The sequence below is a fragment of the Sphaerodactylus townsendi genome, linkage group LG02 (genome assembly GCF_021028975.2).
Source record: "Sphaerodactylus townsendi isolate TG3544 linkage group LG02, MPM_Stown_v2.3, whole genome shotgun sequence".
Lineage (NCBI taxonomy): Eukaryota > Metazoa > Chordata > Lepidosauria > Squamata > Sphaerodactylidae > Sphaerodactylus > Sphaerodactylus townsendi.
In genome coordinates, this window is record NC_059426.1 from 173,210,658 (window position 1) to 173,234,741 (window position 24,084).

General features: G+C 46.9%; 1 protein-coding gene and 1 non-coding gene across 2 annotated transcripts in view; one reads left to right on the top strand and one right to left on the bottom strand.

Moving 5' to 3' along the window:
- PSMA3 (proteasome 20S subunit alpha 3) overlaps positions 1-20,302 on the bottom strand; it is a 28,244-nt gene extending 7,942 nt beyond the window's left edge. Inside the window, exons 1-6 of the mRNA XM_048486569.1 lie at positions 20,145-20,302; positions 10,836-10,918; positions 9,352-9,475; positions 8,414-8,515; positions 7,550-7,623; positions 996-1,068 (exon numbers count right to left, since the gene is read on the bottom strand). Coding sequence (XP_048342526.1) covers positions 996-1,068; positions 7,550-7,623; positions 8,414-8,515; positions 9,352-9,475; positions 10,836-10,918; positions 20,145-20,165 — 477 coding nt within the window. The 5' untranslated portion in view covers positions 20,166-20,302. The remainder of the gene's footprint in view (positions 1-995; positions 1,069-7,549; positions 7,624-8,413; positions 8,516-9,351; positions 9,476-10,835; positions 10,919-20,144) is intronic.
- A 167-nt stretch (positions 20,303-20,469) lies between these two features.
- TRNAK-CUU lies at positions 20,470-20,542 on the top strand. Its single transcript has one exon. It is a non-coding gene; the product is annotated as a tRNA-Lys (tRNA).
- Positions 20,543-24,084: the final 3,542 nt, after the last annotated feature.

Consider the following 24,084-nt stretch of genomic DNA (forward strand, 5'->3'; position numbering starts at 1 on the left):
TGAAAGACACAAATGACAATCCCTGTTAAATCAGTTAACTTGCTCCATTTAGATTCAAGCACTTTAAAAAGCATGGTCAAAGATGATCCACAAGCACGCATGTAACCAAAGCAAAGAAGCGGCAGAACACGGACTTGGCACTGAAGTCTTAAAACTCTTTGGTATAAAAGATCAGGGCTGCTATGCAGAGGCAGGCAATGGCAGACCACCTTTGAACATCTCTTGCCTTGAAAACTGTCCAGGCTTGCGTAAGTCAGCTGCGATGTAGGGGCACTTTGGGCACACAATTTGCAGAGCTTTTCCTGAAGCATTCCATCGAAGCCTTGCGCAATCTGAAACGCTGCTCCCCAGCCTTCAAGCATCAACCCACAGCCCTCTGATTTTTCCCATCTGTAGAGACTGCAAGCTCTCCAGATAGGGGCCACATCATTTCTTGGTCCTAACTGCATATGTAAGCCACCACCTAAATTTAGTAGCCCAATGGACAGTATCACCACCACCACCACTACAGGAGGTGGTGATGGCCACTAACCTGGATAGCTTTAAAAGGGGCTTGGACAGATTTATGGAGGAGAAGTCGATCTATGGCTACCAATCTTGATCCTCCTTGATCTGAGATTGCAAATGCTTGAGCAGACCAGGTGCTCGGGAACAGCAGCAGCAGAAGGCCATTGCTTTCACATCCTGCACGTGAGCTCCCAAAGGCACCTGGTGGGCCACTGTGAGTAGCAGAGTGCTGGACTAGATGGACTCTGGTCTGATCCAGCTGGCTCTTTCTTAGGTTCTTATGGAAACTCCCAGCAGAAGGGAGAAACACACAGAGGTGTATCCTGACATTTAAATGAACTTCATGTGCAGCTTTGCAACACTTCTTTGCAAGCTGGACGGAACAACAAACGGACACGGCTTTATTGGCTTCCATGTAAAGAAGAGTCCGAGCATAAGGAGCAGGCAATTAGCCAAAGAAAACAGTTGGTATATAAAAAAATACTTACGTACGAAACTCCTGACGGATCAACCATGTAGAGTTGCGCACCATCATCTTCGTCGTATGAACCCAACATGAAGCTGGAAAGGAAAAAAGAAAAAAACCTTGCCAACTGTAGAATAATTACAGCGCAATCCATGCAGAGGGCTGAAGCCAGACCTCCTGTTCTGTGGGCTGACAGCGAAATGCAGGCAGCGAAATGCAGCAATTCCCACTTCTCCTGAATAAGGGCCTGCCGTGCTCCCTGGACCGGTGGTTCTGGGGGGAGGCGGGGACAGAACTCCGAGGAACAGCGCAGTGAGTAAAGTGGGGCGCATGCAGTGGAAGGACGGAATCTGCAAAAACTGCTCCTGCCGGGGGAACGCAGCCTGCAGCGTGTCAGGGATGACACCTAGTTGATTAAGATGGGATTCTGCATGGGGTAGAAAATGTTGACAGAGAGAAATTTTTCTCTTTCTCACAATACTAGAACCACGGGGCATCCATTGAAAATGCTGGGGGGAAGAAATTAGGACTAACAAAAGGAAATACTTCAGTATCAATATTCTCTTGTCTTGCCTTTTGAAACTGATTTTTATATTTTGGGCCAATATGTCTTCCCTTGTCTTTTTCCTGGAAAAGAAAATCAAAACATCTCTCTCCTTTTTTAGATCTTCCCTCCGTCTGTAATTGGCTCGGACTATTTTAGATATGTCCTCGTCCAGTTCGTCTTCTTCCATATTTATATTTATATATTTAGAGAGATAATGGATCATTTTCTTTTTAATATTTTCTCCTTCGTCCTCAGGCACTCCTCTGAATCTCAAGACATCTGCTTAAAGTTTAAGCTCTAGGAGGGCCATTTGATTTTTCATCTTTTTCATTTTCACTTCTGTCTCCTTAGATTTTCCATTTATCTCTTCTTGATTTTTTTTGGAGATGTCCAACAGTCAAAGGCGCCTGGTGGGCCACTGCGAGTAGCAGAGAGCTGGACTAGATGGACTCTGGTCTGATCCAGCTGGCTTGTTCTTATGAGATGCATTCCTAGCTCAATCAGGAGGTTACAAAATATATTGCCAGTGACTGTATCAAGTTGATCAAGATGCATTCCTAACTCAATGTAATCGCTACAAGATATATGTAACCAGTCTGCTATATGTTACCACTGCTGTAATGGGACGTTCTTTCCTTGATCTCTTTTTTATGGCTTCACACGCTACATAGATAACTAGGCTCACCCCTGACACATTCTGCTCCCATGGGAAACGGGATGTTTCCATTGCCCTGTGGGGGCAGCAGGCTGGGTGGCTTTATCTCTATCTGTTGCTGACCTTGGGGCCCCTCAGCTCCAAAATAACTCTCACATTCTTTGGGAAACCGGGAGGGGAGACTACTAATGAATAAAGGGGCTAGCAAAAGCCAGGCTTGCCAGTGTTCCGTTGCCTTCCAATAAACACTGCTGATCAACAATACAGAGTTCGTTTATTGAACCAAGGTCCGAGACCTAACACACTGCAAGACTTCCCACATCGCGTGCGTATGTTGTATTGAAAACCGTCGACACCGGCCATTATTATTAGCCTTACGTGCAGAAATGAAGACAGGATAAATTCACCAGCCAGTTGCCATTTCTTCCTTTTTTTAAGTTCAAAAGTTTTTATTATTAACGTTTTCTTTCTTTCTTTTTAAGAACATAAGAACAAGCCAGCTGGATCAGACCAGAGTCCATCTAGTCCAGCTCTCTGCTACTCGCAGTGGCCCACCAGGTGCCTTTGGGAGCTCACCTGCAGGATATGAGAGCAATGGCCTTCTGCTGCTGTTGCTCCCAAGCACCTGGACTGTTAAGGCATTTGCAATCTCAGATCAAAGAGGATCAAGATTGGTAGCCATAGATCGACTTCTCCTCCATTAATCTGTCCAAGCCCTTTTTAAAGCTATCCAGGTTAGTGGCCATCACCGCCTCCTGTGGCAGCATATTCCACACACCCATCACACGTTGCGTGAAGAAGTGTTTCCTTTTATTAGTCCTAATTCTTCCCCCCAGCATTTTCAATGAATGCCCCCTGGTTCTAGTATTTTTGTTTGCGGTTGCCATTTTCCATGCAGAGGCTTCCCACAGATGCTTTTAACTACTTCATAATCCCCACCCCAATCCGCCTTTATTGCCAGCAGCAATAGGAATTATACCTTTTCTGCAAAAGGGAAAAAAAATTGTTCCCTGTGCAAGCCCCATGTCACGACTGACCCACAGGATGACATTGCGTCACAATATTTACGAGGCAGACTGTGTTTATGCGGTGGTTTGCCTTTGCTTTCTCCACTTGTCTACGCTTTGCCCCCAACAAGATGGGTATTCGTTTTTCAGTACGTAACTAGAAGTCTGGGGAAGCAGAGGAACACTGGCCAACAGATGCATCTCAGACTCCCAGGATCCTTGGTTTTCATATTGAACAATGCATCTGGCAGGCTCAACATTTCAGCAAAGAGATCGAAAGCCCAAGGCTGTTTATTCTTCTGGATCAAACAGAAAACAACTTGGGACAGAAAGATGTGAAAGATGGCGCACCCTTCAGCTTCTACTCTAGAGCTGTGGCTATGCTGAACTCTGCGGCTTCGTGTTGATGTGTTTGGGGCTGTGTAGGGATGGGTGGAGGAAGGGGAAAGTGAGGATGGGGTATGAGTCTGAAATTGTGTGCATCGAGGAATGCTGCTGTAAATTTCGTTGTGCGTGCACAATGACCATAAAATGCTTATGCTTATGAAAGGCTTCAAACCTTAATTCGTATTACTAAACAGGGCCCATCAAAAGAGTTGCATGGCGAGGCGAGGGGATACAGAATCGTAGAGTTGGAAGAGACCATAAGGGCCATCCAGTCTAACCCCTTGCCCTACAGGAATACACATTTAAAGCACTCCTTACAGATGGCCATCCAGCTTTTGTTTAAAAACCTCCCAAGAAGGAGACTCTTATCACCCTCCCAGGCAGTGAATTCCACTGTCAAACAGCTCCGACCATCAGGAATTTCTTCCATATGTTTAGGTGGAAGCTCTATCGGCACTTTGAACTGATTGCTCCTGGTCCTGGTCTCTGGAGCAGCAGAAAACAAGCTTACTCCCTCTTTGGAATATGCTGCCACAGGAGGTGGTGATGGCCACTAACCTGGATAGCTTTAAAAGGGGCTTGGACAGATTTATGGAGGAGAAGTCGATCTATGGCTACCAATCTTGATCCTCTTTGATTTGAGATTGCAAATGCCTGAGCAGACCAGGTGTTTGGAAGCAGCAGCAGCAGCAGCAGGCCGCTGCTTTCACATCCTGCAGGTGAGCTCCCAAAGGCACCTGGTGGGCCACTGCGAGTAGCAGAGAGCTGGACTAGATGGACTCTGGTCTGATCCAGCAGGCTTGTTCTTATGTTCTTATGTTCTTATGTTCTTATGTTCTTATGTTCTTCAACAGGACAGCCCTTCCAAAATTTCAACAGGGCTATCGTGTCACCCCTTTCCCAACAAAAACCCTTCTCAGTACAGAACTGGGAACATACACAGCTATTAGCGATTCTGCCAAAGCAGGTGTAATGCATCCGGTGTGTTTCCATGTCACTCTGCAGGGCAGCACAAGTCAGAGGACGTGTCTTTTTTTGAAACAAAAGAATTGCTACTCTAAGGGGAAGGCCCTTTGTTGAAACACGTTAGGCAACACATTTCCTGCACCCAGTGGAGGTGTGTCTCTTTTTCCTTCCCTAGTGCTTTTAAGGCCAGTTCTGGGGTTTCCCTTTCCTTTTTAAAAAAATTTGCATCATCTCTAAAAATCGTCCCTCGAATGCAACAGAACGAGGCAGCAGAACGGCCCTCGAATGCAACATTTCTTTGCCCTTCAAGCTTCCAAGGACTTCAGCACAGTATCTTCAGTAGGAGCCGCAAAGCTATTTTAGTTGTGTATTTTGCGGGTACTTGCATGCCTGGGGAGGAGGAGAGACATCAAGCGCAGAGCTGCTGCAACCTGTTCTGAATGCACACCTGAAGCAGTCTTATGGACCATCACGGCTAGTCCTGTCAACTCAGACTGGAAGCAGATCTCCAGGGTCTCAATTAGGAATCTTGCACACCACCTCCTACCTGATCCTTGGGGATTAAACATGGGACCTTCTGCCTGCCAAGGGTATGAAAAGCCCTGCTGAAAAGCCCTGCTGGACCAAAGCCCAGCAGTCTGTGCACACAGTGGCCAAATAGATACTTCTAGGAAGCCCAAAAGACAACCGCAGCAGCATTGTCTTGACTTGTCGAAGGCTTTCACGGCCGGAATCACTGGGGTGCTGTGTGGTTTCCGGGCTGTATGGCCATGTTCTAGCAGCAGACATTTTGCCTGCATCTGTGGCTGGCATCTTCAGAGGATCTGATAGTAGGAATGGAAAGCAAGTGGAGCTATCTTCATTGTTACTCCCGGGCTACAGACTTCTTTGTGACTCACATACCAGGCTACTCTTTTCAGAGGGCCTCACCTTTTGACCTCACAGTATATATACACTTGCTTTCCATTCCTACTATCAGATCCTCTGAAGATGCCAGCCACAGATGCAGACGAAACGTCAGGAGAGAATGCTGCTAGAACACGGCCAGACAGCCCGGAGCACCCCATTGTCTTGGCTGCGTTCCAAAGCCCCTAACGTGATAGGCATGCCTTCCGATACAAAAGATGTAGTAATGCACTGCTGACCCAGCAGCACCGTGGTAGAACGTTGGGACGCCAACGGACCTACGGCCTTGCTGGTCGCACCGCACCCCCACTCCTCATCCCCCTATGAGTCACGGGTCGTGAACTGTCTGGCTCAGTCACCGGGCGCAGGGACAATGGTCTTGCCCCCAGGTGAGGATTAGGCTCAGACGCGTACGCTCCTCTCCGCACGTAGCCAGGTGAGATCATGCATCACATGATGATCTCCCGACCTCCCGCTCTCCCGCTCTCCCGGAACTCCCTCCGGTCCTCCCTCCTACACGCCCCCGAGAGAATCACAATAAAAAGGTGCCAGGAACCGGCAGGCGGGAGACTCGCTAGGAACACGGACCTCCGGGCTCCCGCTGCTGGCGATCTCCACCAGATGTTATCTCCGCGTCTCGTCTCGTTCTTACGCTGACCGCGTGGGTCGGCTACAAGCGAGGCTAGGCATGCATTATGTCCAGTATCCATTGTAACTGCTAGCCACGGATAGCTCCATGTTCCATGAATATGTCCACCCCACCTCTTCTAGCCTTCCAGACCTGGGGGCCGTCACCACATCCCGGGGCAGTGAGCTGCAAGGAGTATTTTTGTGGACCATCTACCGTATCTCCTTCTTGCCTGCCTTTTTTTTCCCTACCCTAAACATTTTAACAGGCTCCTCATAACTGGCCATGCTGGTAGGGGCTGATGGGAATTGTAGTTCCTGAACATCTGGAGAGCCGCAGGTTCCCTACCCCTGCTCCAGCCTCTCGATCGTTTTGGATGCTCTCTTCTGCTCCAGAACGGTAGACAACATAAATTTGTATAAAACTAGAGGATAGCAGTTTTATTCTCTATTCCTTGTCGAGTTATGGCCAGTGTGGAATCTGCCGGCCAGTAAGCCAGGATCCAGCATCTCTCTTGTCAATTATACACTTGCGGTTCATTTGGGTTTAAATATGTTTTGGTTTTCTGTTGTATCTTCTGTATGGAGGGTATAAGTGGGTTTGAGTCCACAGTGGAGAAAATGGAGTGGGACTCTTTAGTTTGGAGAGGAGACGTCTGAGGGGGGATATGATTGAAGTCTATAAAATTATGCATGGGGTAGAAAATGTTGACAGAGAGACATTTTTCTCTCTTTCTCACAATACTAGAACCAGGGGGCATCCATTGAAAATGCTGGGGGGAAGAATTAGGACTAATCAAAGGAAACACTTCTTCATGCAACGTGTGATTGGGGTTTGGAATATGCTGCCACAGGAGGCGGTGATGGCCACTAACCTGGATAGCTTTAAAAAGGGCTTGGACAGATTTAGGGAGGAGAAGTCGATCTATGGCTACCAATCTTGATCCTCCTTGATCTCAGATTGCAAATGCCTTAACAGTCCAGGTGCTCGGGAGCAACAGCCGCAGAAGGCCATTGCTCTCACATCCTGCATGTGAGCTCCCAAAGGCACCTGGTGGGCCACTGCAAGTAGCAGAGAGCTGGACTAGATGGCCCGTGGTCTGATCCAGCTGGCTTGTTCTTATGTTCTTAATACCAATGGCAACTAAAGAAGTGAAAGTTCATACTTCCTGGCTGTACCATTCAAAGAAATTCATGTGGTGGGTCTTTTCAGGGGCAGCCCCACTATTATGGGATAACCTCCCCAGGGAGGTGTGTCTGGTCCCCTCACTTTCAATCTTCAGGAGGCAGTTGAAGACATTTTTATTTAGGGCTACATTTGACTAATTCCAGTTTGATTTACACATTGGAAGTCCTAATTGGAGATTTTCAGTTGTGGTCTTTGGGTGCTTTAGAATCGTTTCATTTATATTGTAACCCCGCCTTGAATTCCTCAAGGTGGAAAGGTGGCTAATAAACGTTTTAAATAAACACATACATACCTGCAGCCAAAAGGTCTGACAGCGCTATACAGCGTGTAGGCGTGCACGTACATGGCCACTCGGTCGGCAAGATGCTGCAGAAAATGGGAGGGTAGAGAAAAATGGAAAGACTTTTAGAAGGCTGAATGTTAAATGTGATCCATTCTCAACTCAGAGCCCTGGAGGAGCTTAAGCAGTCCTGCAGGGCCTGTAAGAGAGAGTTGTTCCTCCAAGCATTGAGGAAGCTATGATACCATCTGGTTGGCCTCAGGGGTGTACCACCCAGGGGGACGTATGGGGCCAAATATCCCTGGGCTGTGGCCATTTAGTCATGTGGGGGGGGGATTTTCTGCCCCCCACACCCCTCCTCCTTCCCCCTGGTCCATACACTGACTTCAAGACCTGGTGCAAAAAAAACATTGTTTGGTCATGGTGGGGGAGGGCAGCTGCCCATTCTGGGGGGGATGGGATGGGCGAAAAGCTCAGATTTTGCACCTTGCTACATTTCCCCTAGATCCGCCTCCGACTGACCTCCCCCACCCCTCCTCTTTTTTACTGAATGCCACCATCAATCCCTTGAAGGTACGATGTACTGTTGAGCACTGTCTTGTTGTTTGATATATATTAATAGGTTTATTTGATATTGTTGATATTTTAATGTTTGATACTGTTTATAAGGTTTATACTGTTGTTAACATGGTGTGAGCCGCCCCGAGCCCAAAAGGGGAGGGATGGCATAATAAATCCAATTAAAAATAATAACAACAACAACTAATTTGTTTACTTATTAAAACACTGATATACTGCCTTTCCTTATAGTTCAAGGCAGAAGTGCTGTCACTCAGGAACAGGGGAGCTACCGTAATAGCAGCCACAGAAACCTACTTTGAGTGGAATATTGTAACCATAGTTGGATCTAAAGTTCGAAGCTTCTTCCCTTGCTATGTCAGCCAGAGATCGGGCATCTGCCAGGAGTCCTGCTACGGCCTGCAACGAAGAGCATCGGGTCTCAAAAGGAAGTCTGAACAAGAGTCTCGAGAGATTAAACATCCTAGTTATCTCCAAGCATCGTTCTATTTCAGCGATGGTGAACCTTTTCGAGACTGAGTGCCCAAACTGCAACCCAAAACCCACTTATTTATCGCAAAGTGCCAACACAGCAATTTAACCTGAATACTGAGGTTTTAGTTTAGAAAAAACGGTTGGCTCCGAGGCACGCGTTGCTCAGGAGTACGCTTGGTGGTAGTTGGCAGCTTTGCTTTGAAGCAACCGTGCAACGCTTTGAATGGGTGAATCACGACCCTAGGGGGGTTTAGAAGCAAGCCCCTTTGCCAGCAACTGAGCTTACTACCAGGTAAAGAATTGTGCTTTAGTTCTTCCCATGAAAACCAGTGGGGTTTAACAGCACTTAACAGGGTTACCTACACGTCGTGCCCAGAGGCCCAGGCCAGCCTAGATGTGTGTGTGTGTGGGGGGGGTGATTTTCCACCCGCCCATGTGACGAACTCTGTGCATGCGTGCCCACAGAGAGGGCTCTGAGTGCTACCTCTGGCACCCGTGCCATAGGTTCGCCACCACTGTTCTATTTGTTATCCTTCCCATCAGCCATGTGATCATCCAGCACATGTTTTCGAAACTGGAAAAACTAGTACTGCCACCCCCACAAGCTGAGGCTTCGCATTCTTCCTGGTTGCAAGCAGAAACTTACAAAGCTGCATTATCCAGAGGCCCATTTAAACAACAGGAGGAGATTCCCCATACAAGTTTGGCCAGGTGTTTGTATTAATCATTCTAAATGCCTAAGACATGAAGAGCCAACTCACCATTCCAACATGTCGATCGACGTTGAAGAGGCGTTTATTGGAGCCTTCTTCGTAAAGTTTGGACAGCACTAGCTTTTCTACTCCGAAGACTACGCCGTCCTTACACCTGATCCCAATAGCTGTACTGAAAAGAAGCCCCGCAACGCCAGTTAGTTCACAGTATTTACGGCACTCAAGAAAACATACAGAAGACAAAATGCAAAAGCCAAAGGAAAGCGATCAAGTTTTAATAATGAGGAAGCGGGGTCTTATACATAGTCTCTACCAGTGACACTAACCCAGCAAAACAAAGGCCTTCATAAACAGAATAGATCTAGTAGGGCTGTTTTTATGGTCTCAGGCATAGTACTGGTTGTAGTAATTGTATTTCTAACAGTGCAATCCTGAGCAGACATCAGCAGACTCAGAAAGATTCAACCCTGTCTGAGATTGCACTGTGACCTACTTGGAAGTAGCCCTCAATGCATGTAACGAAGGTGAGTATCTGTCCCCCCTCCCAACTGCATCATGTATCTGGCAAGACTGAGAAACCACCTAAAGGGGCAGCCTAGTCAATATTGAAATTGACAGCAAAATAACTCAGACTGTCTTAATACAGCCAAACTGAAGTCTGGATGGGGCTTAGAGGCATCTCCTGTTGAATGAATATGCACACAAGATCAGGTTGTAAGGCTGCAGTCTAAAATGCGTTCACTTGGAAATAAAATTAATAGGAATCTCCTCCAAGTTATATTGCTGCAATGAGTGACATCATTTCACTGTGTTTAATCTTGCAGGATTGATGAGATCTGGCCACAGATGCAAATGGGGATGGCCCACAGCTCAGCAATACAATAGTGCTTTACATGCTGAAAATCCCAGATTCAACATCCAGCCCATGGCTTAGAGCAGAGGTGTCCAACTGTGGCGCTTCAGATGTTCATGGACTGCAATTCCCATCAGCCCCTACTGGCATAGCTGATGGGAATTGTAGTCCATGAATATCTGAAGCGACACAGTTGGACATCCCTGACTTAGACAAAGCACAGCCAGTCAGAACACGGGGGCTCTAAACAGTGGTAGGATTAAGAACATAAGAACTAGCCTGCTGGATCAGACCAGAGTCCATCTAGTCCAGCACTCTGCTACTCGCAGTGGCCCACCAGGAGCCTTTGGGAGCTCACACCAGGTGACTTTGGGATTTAGCAGGTTCGCACCACTTCGGCGGAACCGGTTGTTAAAATAGTGCTTGTAAACAACCAGTTGTTAAATTATTTGAATCCCACCAACAGAACCGGTTGTTAAATAATCCCATGGTCTCATTTGGTGTAAGGCAGCTTCACGTGATGTTTGAGAAAAATTAAAAATAATTTTCTGCAAAATCATACATACATATTAAAATTAGCAATAATTTTCTACAACAACATACAATAGAATAGAACACATTACTCACTTCCCTCACTATTTTGAAATGGCAGGACAATAGAAATAGTTATTATTCCTACCTACTGTTCTCCACAGCTTTCATAGCATACTCCACTTGAAACACTCTGCCATCTGGAGAAAACGTAGAGGCCGACAGGTCATACTGTAAAAGATGAGCACATGCTTTAAATAATTTAAAAAAAACAATTGGGAGTCAGAGATAGTAGACCTACAGTCGGTTAGCTTACTGTATTTTATGTCTTGGTGTTTGAATAAAGTGTGCATAGTTCTTTTTCAGCATTTACACACACACATACACAAAAAGAACCAGACATATCACGTGTCTTCAATAGTTAAGTTCTAGTCACCACCTTATGTATCGTGAGCAAAGAGTAAACTATTAAACACACCATTTTCTAGGGCAATAAAACAGAACTACTTGCACATAAATCAACTCACCTTGGTGATAGTATCAAACAGTTAGTAGGTATGTGAATGTCCAGAAGGAAGTCAGGGAAAAAATATCCCACCTCTGGGAATTTGAGGGGAGAATCTTTTACCCTTTTAGAATGAGCGAAATAGTATTTAAGACATGATCTTGCTTAAGATATATGGCATTCAACTTTTCCAGTGGAAAATTACAGGGGAAAAGGACTTGTACGAAATATTTTTCTCTTTCAGAATAAGTGTCATAGGCTAAGATAGAATCGCACACAACAGTTTGTTGCTCTCTCTTGCTTTAACGTCTGCATTTGATGTTTTGTTTGTGGAAAATTAAAGGCATTTATACTTTCCACAATACACTGATACAATTCTATATACTAAGCTATAACAATGACATGTTTAACGTAACTAAAACTACTGAACAGGCTTAGATTGAATGTGAAAATATTGCCTACATTTCAATTCCGTCCTCCCAATTAAAAAAAAACCTTTTCTCCATAGTTTTACTTTCTGGAAATTGTATATCTCTGCAGTTAGTATAATCTTTTCATTTCAGAAACACCTTAAGTGCTCAAATGAAGTTAAATTTAAATCAGTAATTGGCCTTTGTGATTTTAAATTGCTTTGGTACAAATCATTTCACCCTGCGCTTGACTCAAGCAGTATCTTTCAAAATAGCCTGGGAGACTAAAAAAACTGCTCTTGGCTTGTCATTGGCTAACCTTCGGTGAGGGTAGGGAGGGGATGGTTCTCCTTTGGCAACAGGTGCCAATCCGGCTAAGAGAGCCCATTAAAGGTTTGGGTTTTTTTGCATCTTACAGTGCAATTTTATGTAGAGCTACTGAAGAATAAGCACAATGATTTCCTTGAACTGGATTAACTCCACGTTGGAGCACCTTCCTTATGAGGAGAGGCTGCAGCGTTTGGGACTCTTCAGTTTGGAGAGGAGACATCTGAGGGGGGATATGATTGAAGTCTACAAAATTATGCATGGGGTAGAAAATGTTGACAGAGAGAAATTTTTCTCTCTTTCTCACAATACTAGAACCAGGGGGCATTCATTGAAACTGCTGGGGGGAAGAATTAGGACTAATAAAAGGAAACACTTCTTCACACAACGCGTGATTGGTGTTTGGAATATGCTGCCACGGGAGGTGGTGATGGCCACTAACCTGGATAGCTTTAAAAGGGGCTTGGACAGATTTATGGAGGAGAAGTCGATCTATGGCTACCAATCTTGATCCTCCTTGATCTCAGATTGCCAATGCCTTAGCAGACCAGGTGCTCAGGAGCAGCAGCAGCAGCAGCAGGCCATTGCTTTCACATCCTACATGTGAGCTCCCAAAGGCATCTGGTGGGCCACTGCGAGTAGCAGAGTGCTGGACTAGATGGACTCTGGTCGGATATAGCAGGCTCTTTCTTATGACAGTGCTGCTAGAGCCGCATCTCAGACCTTTACACAACCACTGTGAATAACATCATGATGATGATGATGATGTTATCCATTCAGTCGTTCTCGATCCTTGGTGACCCGATATGCAAGCTCTTTCCACATTTTTCTGTGAATAAGAGCAGCTCACAACTCATTCGTCCACCTGCTAATATTTGACAGAAATGACCACATGATGGGACAATGCACCACGGGTCTCCCCATCCTCACAAACAGCAGCCAACTGAAGTGAAGGAAAGATGTCATGTGCTTCATATATCACTAGAAGTCATGGCAAAAGCAGCCCAGAACTGTGGTTTCTCACCGGCAGCATTGTTTGTCATAAAGTGTGGTCACTATTTATGCTTCAGAGAGTCAGATAATCAGCAACGTGGACTTAGATATTTGAAAACATCGTTGGTTTCCTTGTGCAGATTTTAATGCTATACTGGCTTAGGGTAACTGCTATTGGCAATGGGCGAAAACTGAATTTAGCGTTCTGTCTTTCTTCAGGGGCCACGAGAACAGATTTTTCAGCAGCCAAACCACAAGATGAGCAAAGCTGCTTTCAGGTGAACAGGGCTGCAATACATCTGAAAGCAAATGGAATTGGTTCAAGTAGCTGTGCTCATAATGAGGGCACGCGATGCTATTGCCTCTGCAAAATCCATTCCTTCCTTTCCAGCTTTTGTTTCAAGAATGTCCCTAAAGATCTTTTACTTGCGCTGGTCAACAGCAGCCTCTGCTGGCCAATCAAGGTGACAGAAAATGGCCTCTGCTCTTCATTTCTCAAAGTTCCCTCTCTCCGTTTAAGACCATTAACTAGGATCTGGTAAATCCAGGTTCAAATCCCCACTCTGCCATGGGAATTTCTTTTGGGGGGGGGGGGGGAACCAGGGTGAGTTGGAAAGGATTATGTTGCCATCTACTTTTGTAATACTCCTGCATTGTACATTGTCATTAGGTGTTATTGTCTGGTTGTTTTAATTTTTGTATAGCTCCGTTTTAAATGTTTTAATGGACTGTATTTATTGATTGTTGCGATCCGCCCTGAGCCCTGCAGGGATAGGGCGGGATACGAATTTGAAATAAATACATGAAAATCTGCTGGGTGATCTTGGGCCCTTCTTCACACGCACTCAGCCTCAACCCTGGTAAGTATTTGGATGGGAGATCTCCATAGAATACCAGAGGCGTGATGCAGAGGCAGCCAATGGCAACCCACCTCTCAACGTCTCTTGCCTTTCGGGGGTCCGTCAGCTGTAGCTTAACAGCAAAAAACTAACTTCTGCACTGTCAAAAACCCAGGTTCTCCACCACACTCTGTGTATGGATTTGTAACCATTTATCATACATTCATCTATATATATAAAAAGCAAACCGTGTATTTGTTAGTGATGGTATAACTCAGTAACTGCTGGGCCAATTCCTCTGAAAATTCCCAGCCACTGTAGTCAGCCAGGTGAGAGTGTTTTTAGATGTTCACATACCTGAAATTTCACACCTGGCCCAGGTAAAATGCCTTTTTCCTGGCACTCCATGGTGAAGGACATGCAGCTGCCTGTGTGTAACTGTCACCCTTAGAATGTTCGTGCAGCTTAGAATGTTTGCTCAGATAGCCAGATATGAGCAGTGAAAACAGTACATAGGCAGTCACTCGAAAGTGGGAAGTGAAACACATACACAAACATACACACGTAGGGAGTGGGAAAGGGGAGGGGAGTGGGAGGGGTGGCAATGCAAGGGAAGAGAGGGAGGAAAAGCAGAGGAAAGCGGGGATGGAGGGGAGGCATGCAAGGGAAGAGAAGTGAGAGAGGGGAGAGAATGAGGGGTGCCATGCAAGGGGAGGGAGGCAGGGGAGCCCAGCATCTCTTGGATATGACTCCACTCCACCCTAGCGGAGGAAAAGCGGTGGGAAAAGGGAAGGAGGGGGAGGTGGTAATGCAAGGGAAGAGAAGTGAGGGGAGGGAAGAGAGTGAGGGCTGCTTACATGCAAGGGACGGGAGGGAGGGCCAGTGCACCCTAGATTCCCTGAATAACCGCGGTTACAGTTAAGAAAAACCAGGCACGATAATTACTCAGGAGTAAGCTCGGGTACAGCAACCGCGGACATACTTCCTTTGGAATGGCTGCATCGCCATTCTCCCAGGTAAATTTGCGCGATCATGACCAGCCAGCCTCCAGATGTGTGTGGAGGGATGCCTTTCCATTCCCCTAAGGAATGCGGGCACACAAGCCATCAATGACATCGCGACAGTATTCAGGGCTGCGCGGTATTGCATGAGCTCGTGCTGCTGGCCTCTGCAATTGATTTGCTGCTACTGTTCCTTTCCCATTTCACCACAATAAGCCACAGCAACGCGTGGCCGGGCCCTGCTAGTATTATATTAAAGATGTGTCAGAACGTTGCTGGAAGTGGGAGCTGGCCACCGCATAACACCTGCTGTCTGTTACAATCAGTTTGAGGCAAGTATGCATTTATTTATTTATACCCTTCTTTTCTCCCCAGATGGAACTCAAAGCAGCTTAGAACATCACTCCCCTGCCCCCCTCCCCATTTCTCACAATAACTCTGTAAGGTAGGCCAGGCTGAGAGTTTGTGATGACCCAAAATCAACCAGCAAACTTCCACAGAAGTCGAAATTTGAATTTCATTTCCCAAGAACCTGGTTTGACACTCTGTACGTTACCCCAATCCAGGACAAAAAATTAGCAAGTCAACAGCATTCTTAACAGTGAAACACTGAGGTCTCTTGTGGGTTTCTTTCACCAATAACCTTATATCTATAGAGCCAGCATGGTGTAGTGGTTAAGAGCAGGTGCGCTTTAATCTGGAGAATCAGGTTTGATTCCCTGCTCTGCCACTTGAGCTGTGGAGGCTTATCTGGGGAACTAGATTAGCTTGTGCACTCCAACACATGCCAGCTGGGTGACTTTGGGCTAGTCACAGCTCTCTGGAGCTCTCTCAGCCCCACCCACCTCACAGCATGTTTGTTATGGGGGGGGGAAGGAATTTGTAAGCCCCTTTGAGTCTCCTGCAGGAGAGAAAGAAGGATATAAATCCAAACTCTTCTTCTCCTACATCTTTCAGCATATCAAAGAATGCTCTGCATAAACCAGAAGAATCCCATATGTCTAATTTCTCAGAAATACCATGGGGAATGTAGGAATTTAGGTTGTGGGATTTCCTGCATCATAGATGCATCCTTGAAGGCCTTGGATGGATCAAGAATCAGGACATAAATATAAAAACTCAATAAATATTTAGACACAGCTTGTCTAGGTATGGAGAACACAAGATAAATCCAATGGAGAAATCCAAGGTCCTGACAACTAGCAGGTGGAAAAAGGGTATGAGATAAATCTGCACCAAGAGAACAAAAATGTAATGATGCCCACGCTTGTAAAATGATAGACCCCAGCTGCTCAAGAGTAGCTCACATCCAGTACCTCTTCTGTGCTGACTGCTTGTAACAATTCTGCAGTTCAATTCCTACTATAATGACAACTGCAATTTTTTTTTAAACTGGGTGACTATACAACTGCTCTGAGAAAACGGATCTTACCTTTACCTCACGTAAAGCATCAAGCCACGACACGCCTCAATAACCACCTGATCACAGCACATACAATTAGCTTTCTAAGAACATAAGAACATAAGAACGAGCCTGCTGGATCAGACCAGAATCCATCTAGTCCAGCTCTCTGCTACTCGCAGTGGCCCACCAGGTGCCTTTGGGAGCTCACGTGCAGGAGGTGAAAGCAAGGGCCTTCTGCTGCTGCTGCTGCTCCCGAGCACCTGGACTGTCAAGGCATTTGCAATCTGAGATCAAGGAGGATCAAGATTGGTAGCCATAGATCGACTTCTCCTCCATAAATCTGTCCAAGCCCCTTTTAAAGCTATCCAGGTTAGTGGCCATCACCACCTCCTGTGGCAGCATATTCCAAACACCAATCACACGCTGCGTGAAGAAGTGTTTCCTTTTATTAGTCCTAATTCTTCTAGCAGAAAAGGTTCCTCAGGTTTCACTATCTCAAACCTTACTTATGTGAAGTTGCTTTCTGAACCAGTCCAGATGATTGGACCATGAAATAGAGGGCATGTTAACCAAATCTGCAGATGATAACGAATTAGGAGGTGTAGCTAATACCCCAGAGGACAGAGGCAGGATTCAAAATGATCTGGACAGATTAGAGAGCTGGGTCAAAACTAATAAAATGAATTTCAACAGAGATAAATGTAAGATTCTACACTAAGGCAGAAAAAATGAAATGCACAGATGCAGGATGGGTGACACCTGGCTTGACAACACTACATGTGAAAGGGATCTGGGAGTCTTACTAGACCACAAACTGAACGTGAGTCAGCAGTGTGATATGGTAGCCAAGAAAGCCAATGCAATTCTGGGATGCATCAGTACGGATCTAGTCTAGTGTCTAGATCGAAGGAAGTAATTGTACCTCTCTATTGTGCATTGATCAGACCTCACCTAGAGTACTGTGTTCAGTTCTGGGCACCGCAATTTAAGGATATTGACAAGCTGGAACGGGTCCAGAAGAGGGCAACCAAAATGGTAAAAGACCTGGAATCCATGCCCTATGAAGAGAAACTTAGGGAGCTGGGTATGTTTTGTTTGGTGAAGAGAAGGTGAAGAGGTGACATGATAGCCATGTTTAAATATTTGGAGGGATGTCATGTTGGTGAGGGAGCAAGCTTGTTTTCTGCTGCTCCAGAGACTAGGGACAGGAGTAATGGGTTCAAGATGAAGGAAAAGAGATTCCACCTAAACATTAGGAAGAACGTCCTGACTGTCAGGGCTGTTCAACAGTGGAATTCACTGCCTCGGAGAGTGGTGGAGTCTCCTTCTTTGGAAGTTTTTAAACAGAGGCTGGATGGCCATCTGTCAGGAGTGCTTTGATTGTGTGTTCCTGCATGGCAGGGGGTTGGACTTGATGGCCCTTGGGGTCTCTTCCCACTCTATGATTAGTGCAGATAGGTCTGCCATGACTGGCAGCTGCTCCTCAGGGCCTCTAGCAAATAATGCTTTTTCCCCTCAATACCCAGAAGATGCCAGAAGTCCAACCTGCAACCTGCAGCATGCAAACCAGATGTTCTACCTTTTCAGCACCAGCCCGCCCCCTTCCCACCTTCCTAGTTGTTGTATTTGACTCCAGTGAGCCAAGTTCTGACACAAAAGCAATTTTAAAAAATCTTACCCCATGGCACTGTTTTGATTAAAATCTTTGCTGTTAAGTAGGGTTGCCAGCTCTGGCTTGGGAAATACCTGGAGATTTGGGGATGGGGCTGGAGGAGGGCAGAGTTTGGGGAGGGGCTTCAGCAGAGCAAAATGCAATGGGGCCCCCCCCCCCCCCCAGCAGCCCTTTTCTGCAGAGGAACTGATCTCTGTCACTTGGAGATCAGCTCCAATTCTGGTGGAATCTCCAGGTGTCACCTGGAATTTGGCAACTCTAGCAGTTATACTGACTTCTTAAATATTTTGCTTAGGTCAGGGTTCTCCGAACATGAACTGGCTACCCCACCACCTCCCTCCCTGCCAGGATGGCCAAGTGGTAGGGCTCATGGGAATTGTAGTCTATGAACATCTGGAGGGCCATAGTTTGAAGACCCCTGATTTAAAAGGATAGTCCTTCTCACACCTTCAGAGGTTACCTAGGCTGGTTTACAGAGGGGGGGGGGGGCTCTGATTGTTGAAAGCTCATATCATAAAAGTTTTGCTCATCTTTACAGTACTATTGGACTGATATTTAGCTGTAGTGATATAAGAATCTTGTGTCTTTATTCAACCCAGGAGAGGGAGGGAGGGAGGTCCATTGTTCTGAATTCATGAATGAACTCCTTTCCTGGCTCCTTTCTTTGCAACACCCCTCTGAACTTCAAACTGGGATATAAAAGCTCAGGAATTTCCATTCCCACTTGTATCTGACAGAGTAAATGTTGACTCTCGAGAGCTTGTAGCCTGAAACTCTTGTTGGTCTCTAAGGTGCTAATGGCCTCGAATCTAGCCGTTCTGTTGCAAACCAATCTGGCTACCCTCTCTGAAAGTACCCTAAGTTCTGAGTCTCAAAAACAGATACCTCATAAATCCCGGTGGTCTTTAAAGTGCTACTGGACTCAAACCAAGCTGTTTCTCACACTTGTGACTCGCCCAGCCCCTGTTGTTCTGATTTACCAGGAACGTTTGATTTTAGATGTCAATGTTATTTATCTTACTTTGTAGCAAACTTGCTAATTGATCAAGGAGTTCTTAGGGTGGCCTGCCACATACAAGTCTTCTGGTGAAGCAGGGATGGAGAGCTTATTCGTGACCTGCTGATGTCAACCCCCGGGCGCTTACACAGGGAGATCATATTGGATGCTGAATCACCCTGGAAACCCAAAGCGGAAGAAGCAGAATGTGGCTAGAGGGAGGTCACCCCAAGAATGCTCCAAAGGGCAAGTCAGGAGGTAGATTGTTATACTTGTGCTTCATCGATAGTTTGACTTTCTCATTGGGACTGCAAGCGGCCTACCGATACCCTAAGAACTGTACTGCCGAAGGCTCATGTAGCCGGAATCAACTGGCTATTGTGGGTCTCCCAGGCTGTGCGGCCTGGTAGTTTCTGCTCCCAACGTTTCACCCATCTCTACGGCTGCCATCTTCAGAAGTACGTTAAGGTGGGAGATGCTTCCCTCCGTGACACTGACACCATCTCACCATGACGTGACTCCGAAGATGCCAGCCTTAGATGCTGGTGAAATGTCCGGAGCAAAAACCATACCAGTCCTGAAAACCCAAAACAGCCAGCTGAATTATTTATTTATATGTATTGTCAAATATTTATTTATATTTATTATATATTTTGCATTTCTACCCGGCCAATCTCCCAAGGGAGGCAGCTTACAATATAAACATAATAAAATACAATAGTATAAATACAATATAAAAATATAAACAGTCCGGCCACGCAAGCCTTCGGCAATTCAGTTCTTTCCGGTATCCGTAGGCCGCCTCGAATCCCGAATGAGAAAGGCGGCCTATCAACGAAGCTCAGCACAATGAGCACAATCCGCCTCCTGACTTGCCCTTTGGAGCATAGGTATCAAACTCGCGGCCCTCCAGATGTTATGGACTACAGTTCCCATCATCCCCTGCCAGCATGGCTAATTGCTCATGCTGGCAGGGGATGATGGGAACTGTAATCCATAACATCTGGAGGGCCGCGAGTTTGACACCTGTGCTTTGGAGCATCCTCGGGGCGACCTCCCTCTTCCCCCCTCCCGTTGCTTCCGCTTTCGGTTTCCATGGTGACTCAGCATCCACTGCGATCTCGCTACGTAAGCGCCAAGGGGTTACATCACGTCGCCAAGCCATCCCCCCCACCCCCCGGCCGCTCCATCAAAAGACCCGTATGTAGCGGAGGGGCGAGGGATAAAGAGGCGAAAAGAAGCCCCGATTTTCTCCGCTCGGCCCTCGAACTCCGGCGGGCCTGCCCGGCCTCCTGCCGACTTACTCACCCCGGTGCCGATGGAACTCATGGCGGAGGAAGCACGCGGAGCAGAGCCAGCCGGTTTCTCCCCTCAGCGGCCTCCTTTTCTCCTTTTTCCCCCCCTTAGACTGTCACCCACTCGCGGTTCTCCGGCAGCGGCCAACAACGCGTGTGCCCATTGGACACCTCCTATGACGCGCTGCCCAATCGGAACGGCCTTGCTGGGATGGGTGTGCGCGCGCACTCCTACGAGAGCGCCGAGTCACGGCCGCAGGAAATCACCGTTCGTCTGGGACGGAATACGCATGCGTGAGACGATGATTAAGAACGTGTTTATGGACCAATCCAATAGCGCCCGGCTAGCTCAGTCGGTAGAGCATGGGACTCTTAATCCCAGGGTCGTGGGTTCGAGCCCCACGTTGGGCGGATAATTTTTTTCCCCTTTTTCACTTGATTTATTTGCTTGTAGGCAGTAGGAAAATCCCAACATCAGACGCATTGACTCTATGCTGGAAGCCGCGGCCTTGAGTTTGCATTTTTGTAAAACTTAAGTAACGAATTTAACAGTAGGACATTTGGGAGGATGTTAATTGATAGGGTTCCCCCCGAGTCGGAAACGACTCGACGACACTTAACACACACACACAATCGATTTGATAGTTTCTCTGCAATTACAATTTGCAAAACAATGGACAAAGCACTGTCCGGATCAACCGTCATTGCCTCTGCAGCTGGCAATTAAGCATCGAAGGATCCAGTGTTCTGCTATAATCTTTTGCTGTTCCTATGCACTTCTCTGCAGGGCTGTTGTAGGGATGGCAAGATTGCATGTTACACGGTAATCATTCTAGGCCTGTTAGCATCTGCCAACGTTTCCTCGTTCATTAAAGTTTATGCTGGCATTGAATTGTGTTAATGATGATGGATATTTAAGGTTGCCAGCCTCCAGGTGGGACCTGGAGATCTCCTGGAGTTGCAGCCAGGTTGCCAGCCTCCAGGTGGGACCTGGAGATCTCCTGGAGTTGCAGCCAGAGCTCTGGAAAACTCCCCTTTCCGAACCCTGCCCTCTTCAGGCCCCACCCCCAAAATCTCCAGGTGCTGTCCAACCTGGAACTGGCAACCCTAAAACCATCCCTTCCTGCCAAAGTCCACATAGGAATGAGACATGACTTCTGAACTAGAATTTTGCACTGTAATAGGAGAGTGTTTGGTTTGCTGCAGAGATCGGCCTCCTCCATACTCAGGGAATGTGCTTTAAAAAACGAACATACACAAGAGTGCTTCCCTTTTTTCCCCAGCACAAATAATACAAGCTATTTATTTATTTATTTATATTATTTTATTTTATTACATTTATTCCCCACCTTTTCCAGGAAGTGTCGGCAGCTTATAGTTTTGACTTGGGGGAGATCGCAAAGCACGTTCTCCCGAAACAGAGGGGTTGATTCTGATAGCGGAGCCAGGAGAGAATCCCGCTCCTGGAATATGTCTGAACTAAAAACGATTGGAAAATTTATTCTGTCTTGTATTTGTTTAGGTAGAAACTGATTTGTATTAGGTAGAAATAGGATTTGTAAGTTTCCCCTGTATTTGTGCTTGTATGGAACCTCCTTGGCCCAGGGCAGAGAGCCATCTCTGCCCCACCCGGACTTATCCCATTCACGTGTAAAGTCTCCTGATGCACGCGGACAAAGGGAAACCTCAGCCAAAGCGCCTTGCCCTGCCTAATCTTGTCAGCAGGCAGATAAGGGGACTCACATCATCGCTCTTTGCTTCCTGACCCCGGACACCTGGAGAAAACCTTTGTGTGTCCCCCGTCAGTGGACACGTCATCGCCTCGCCCTGCTCTGGTGCGGAAAGGAAAACTTGAGAAGGGGATGCCTATCGGACACTGATTGGTTCCTGCATGTTGAAAATGAATGATTGGTTGTTTTGAATGGTGGTGGGCTGTCTTTGATTCTCCCGGGCTCCCGACGGGAGAAAGTGTACTTAAGGTGTTGTAAGGCTGCTAGGCGGCGCAGTGTTTGTGCGGAAGGGAGGTGCTGGCACTTAGGTCAGCATCTCAATAAATCACTTTTATTTATCCAAGCCTTGTCGGGTCTTGCTTGGGTTCCTGGGCGCTGCCGAGAGCGGGATACCTCTGGAACGGAAAGTGTTATCCTGAGCAGCGCGGTAACAATTCTTCAGTCTGGAAAAGACAATGTTGTGAAGGAGACATGATTGCTCCCTTTAAGTATTTGAGGGGCTGTCACTTAGAGGAGGGCAGGGAGCTGTCCCTGTTGGCAGCAGAGCACAGGACTCGCAAGAATGGATTTAAATTGCAGGCGGAATAGCCCTGTCTGGTTAGTCGCAAAAACAATTTGTAGTGAGTGTGGTTCACCCACAGAATCGACTCCTTAAAAGAGGTGGTGAAGCTGGACGAATGTTTGTCAGGGATGCCTTAGGCTGGCCCTGTGCTGAGCAAGAGGTCGGGCTAGATGGCCTTTATGGCCCCTTCTGACTCTCTTTTATGATTGCTCGTATTCGGGCGTGAAGTAAAGGGGCAGTGTATGTGCTGTTCCCAAGACCTGGTGCCTGAATTTTGGGATGTGGTCTGCCACAGAGGGCTCAAATCAACTAGATCAGTGATGGCGAACCTATGGCACGGGTGCCAGAGGTGGCACTCGGAGCCCTTTCTGTGGGCACGCACACACAGAGTTCATCATGTGGGGGGCAGAAAATCCCCCCACACACACGCATCTAGGTTGGCCTTGGCCACTGAGCATGATGTGTACGCACCATGGTGAGCAGGGAGGACTCACCTGGCGGGCCTGGTGCCTGTGCTCTGGGTGGCTGCTGCCCGAGGGGGGGGGCGCAGAGGAGGCAGAGATGCTAGAGAGGCACAGAACAGTGCGCGCAGGACTTGCTGGAGGCTAGAGCAGGCTGGCCCCTGCTCAAGCGGGTGGGGCAGAGGAACTAAAACCTCTAAACTAAAACCTCAGCATTCAGGTTAAATTGCCAGGTTGGCACTTTGCGATAAATAAGTGGGGTTTGGGTTGCAGTTTGGGCACTCGGTCTCAAAAAGGTTCGCCATCACTGAACTAGATGAAGCCAAGCCCTCCTTCTATTCATGAAACACAAACTGTAGTCGAAATGCCAGCCTCCAGATGGGACCTGGGGATCTCCCTGAATTTCAGCTCATCTCCAGACTACATAAATACTAACTACCCTGGAATCCAATAGGATTGGGGGTGGGGGGTGGGTGGGTGAGCGTTCAAGAGTTAAAAGTTCCTTCGTCAGATACCATAGCGTGACAGCCCACAATGGATGGTTTACATTCTAAACTTTAGGTAGATTGTTATTGATGCTACGCCCACGAAGAATGTGTTTGCTCAGAACAGCTGTTACACAGCATCCTGTTCAGCGCATGCACGATTTTGCGCACGGTTTTCTACACTTCTGCAGAATTGAGATTTTTGGCCTCCTTTCCAACATCTGACCTTTGAGCTCTGCAGCTCAATGACCACTCAGGGAGCGCAATTATTGTATAAATACCAGATGGAAAGTTTCTTTTCCATACTTCGGCTTTGGTGTGTATACATCATGGGCCCATGAGTTGCAGCTGCCAGCACTCAAGGGTATATTAAAAAAAAGCTTTTCTGGGTTTAGGATATAGGGTTGCCAACTCCAGAATGGGAAATTCCTGGAGATTTAGGGATCCTGGGGAAGCTGGGGTTTGGAGAGGGAGCTATGCAAAGACGCCATGTTGCTCTGGGGCAGGGGTGTCCAACTCTGGTGCTTCAGATGTTCATGGACTACAATTCTCATCAGCCTGATGGGAATTGTAGTCTATGAACATCTGAAGCACCAGAGTTGGAAACCCCTGCTCTAGGCTTCCTATTTCTGTTAGACTCTATGCTGTCTGCTGTTTCCCCCAAGGGAATTGATCTTTGTAGTTTGGAGATTAGTTGTAATTCCAGGAAATCTCC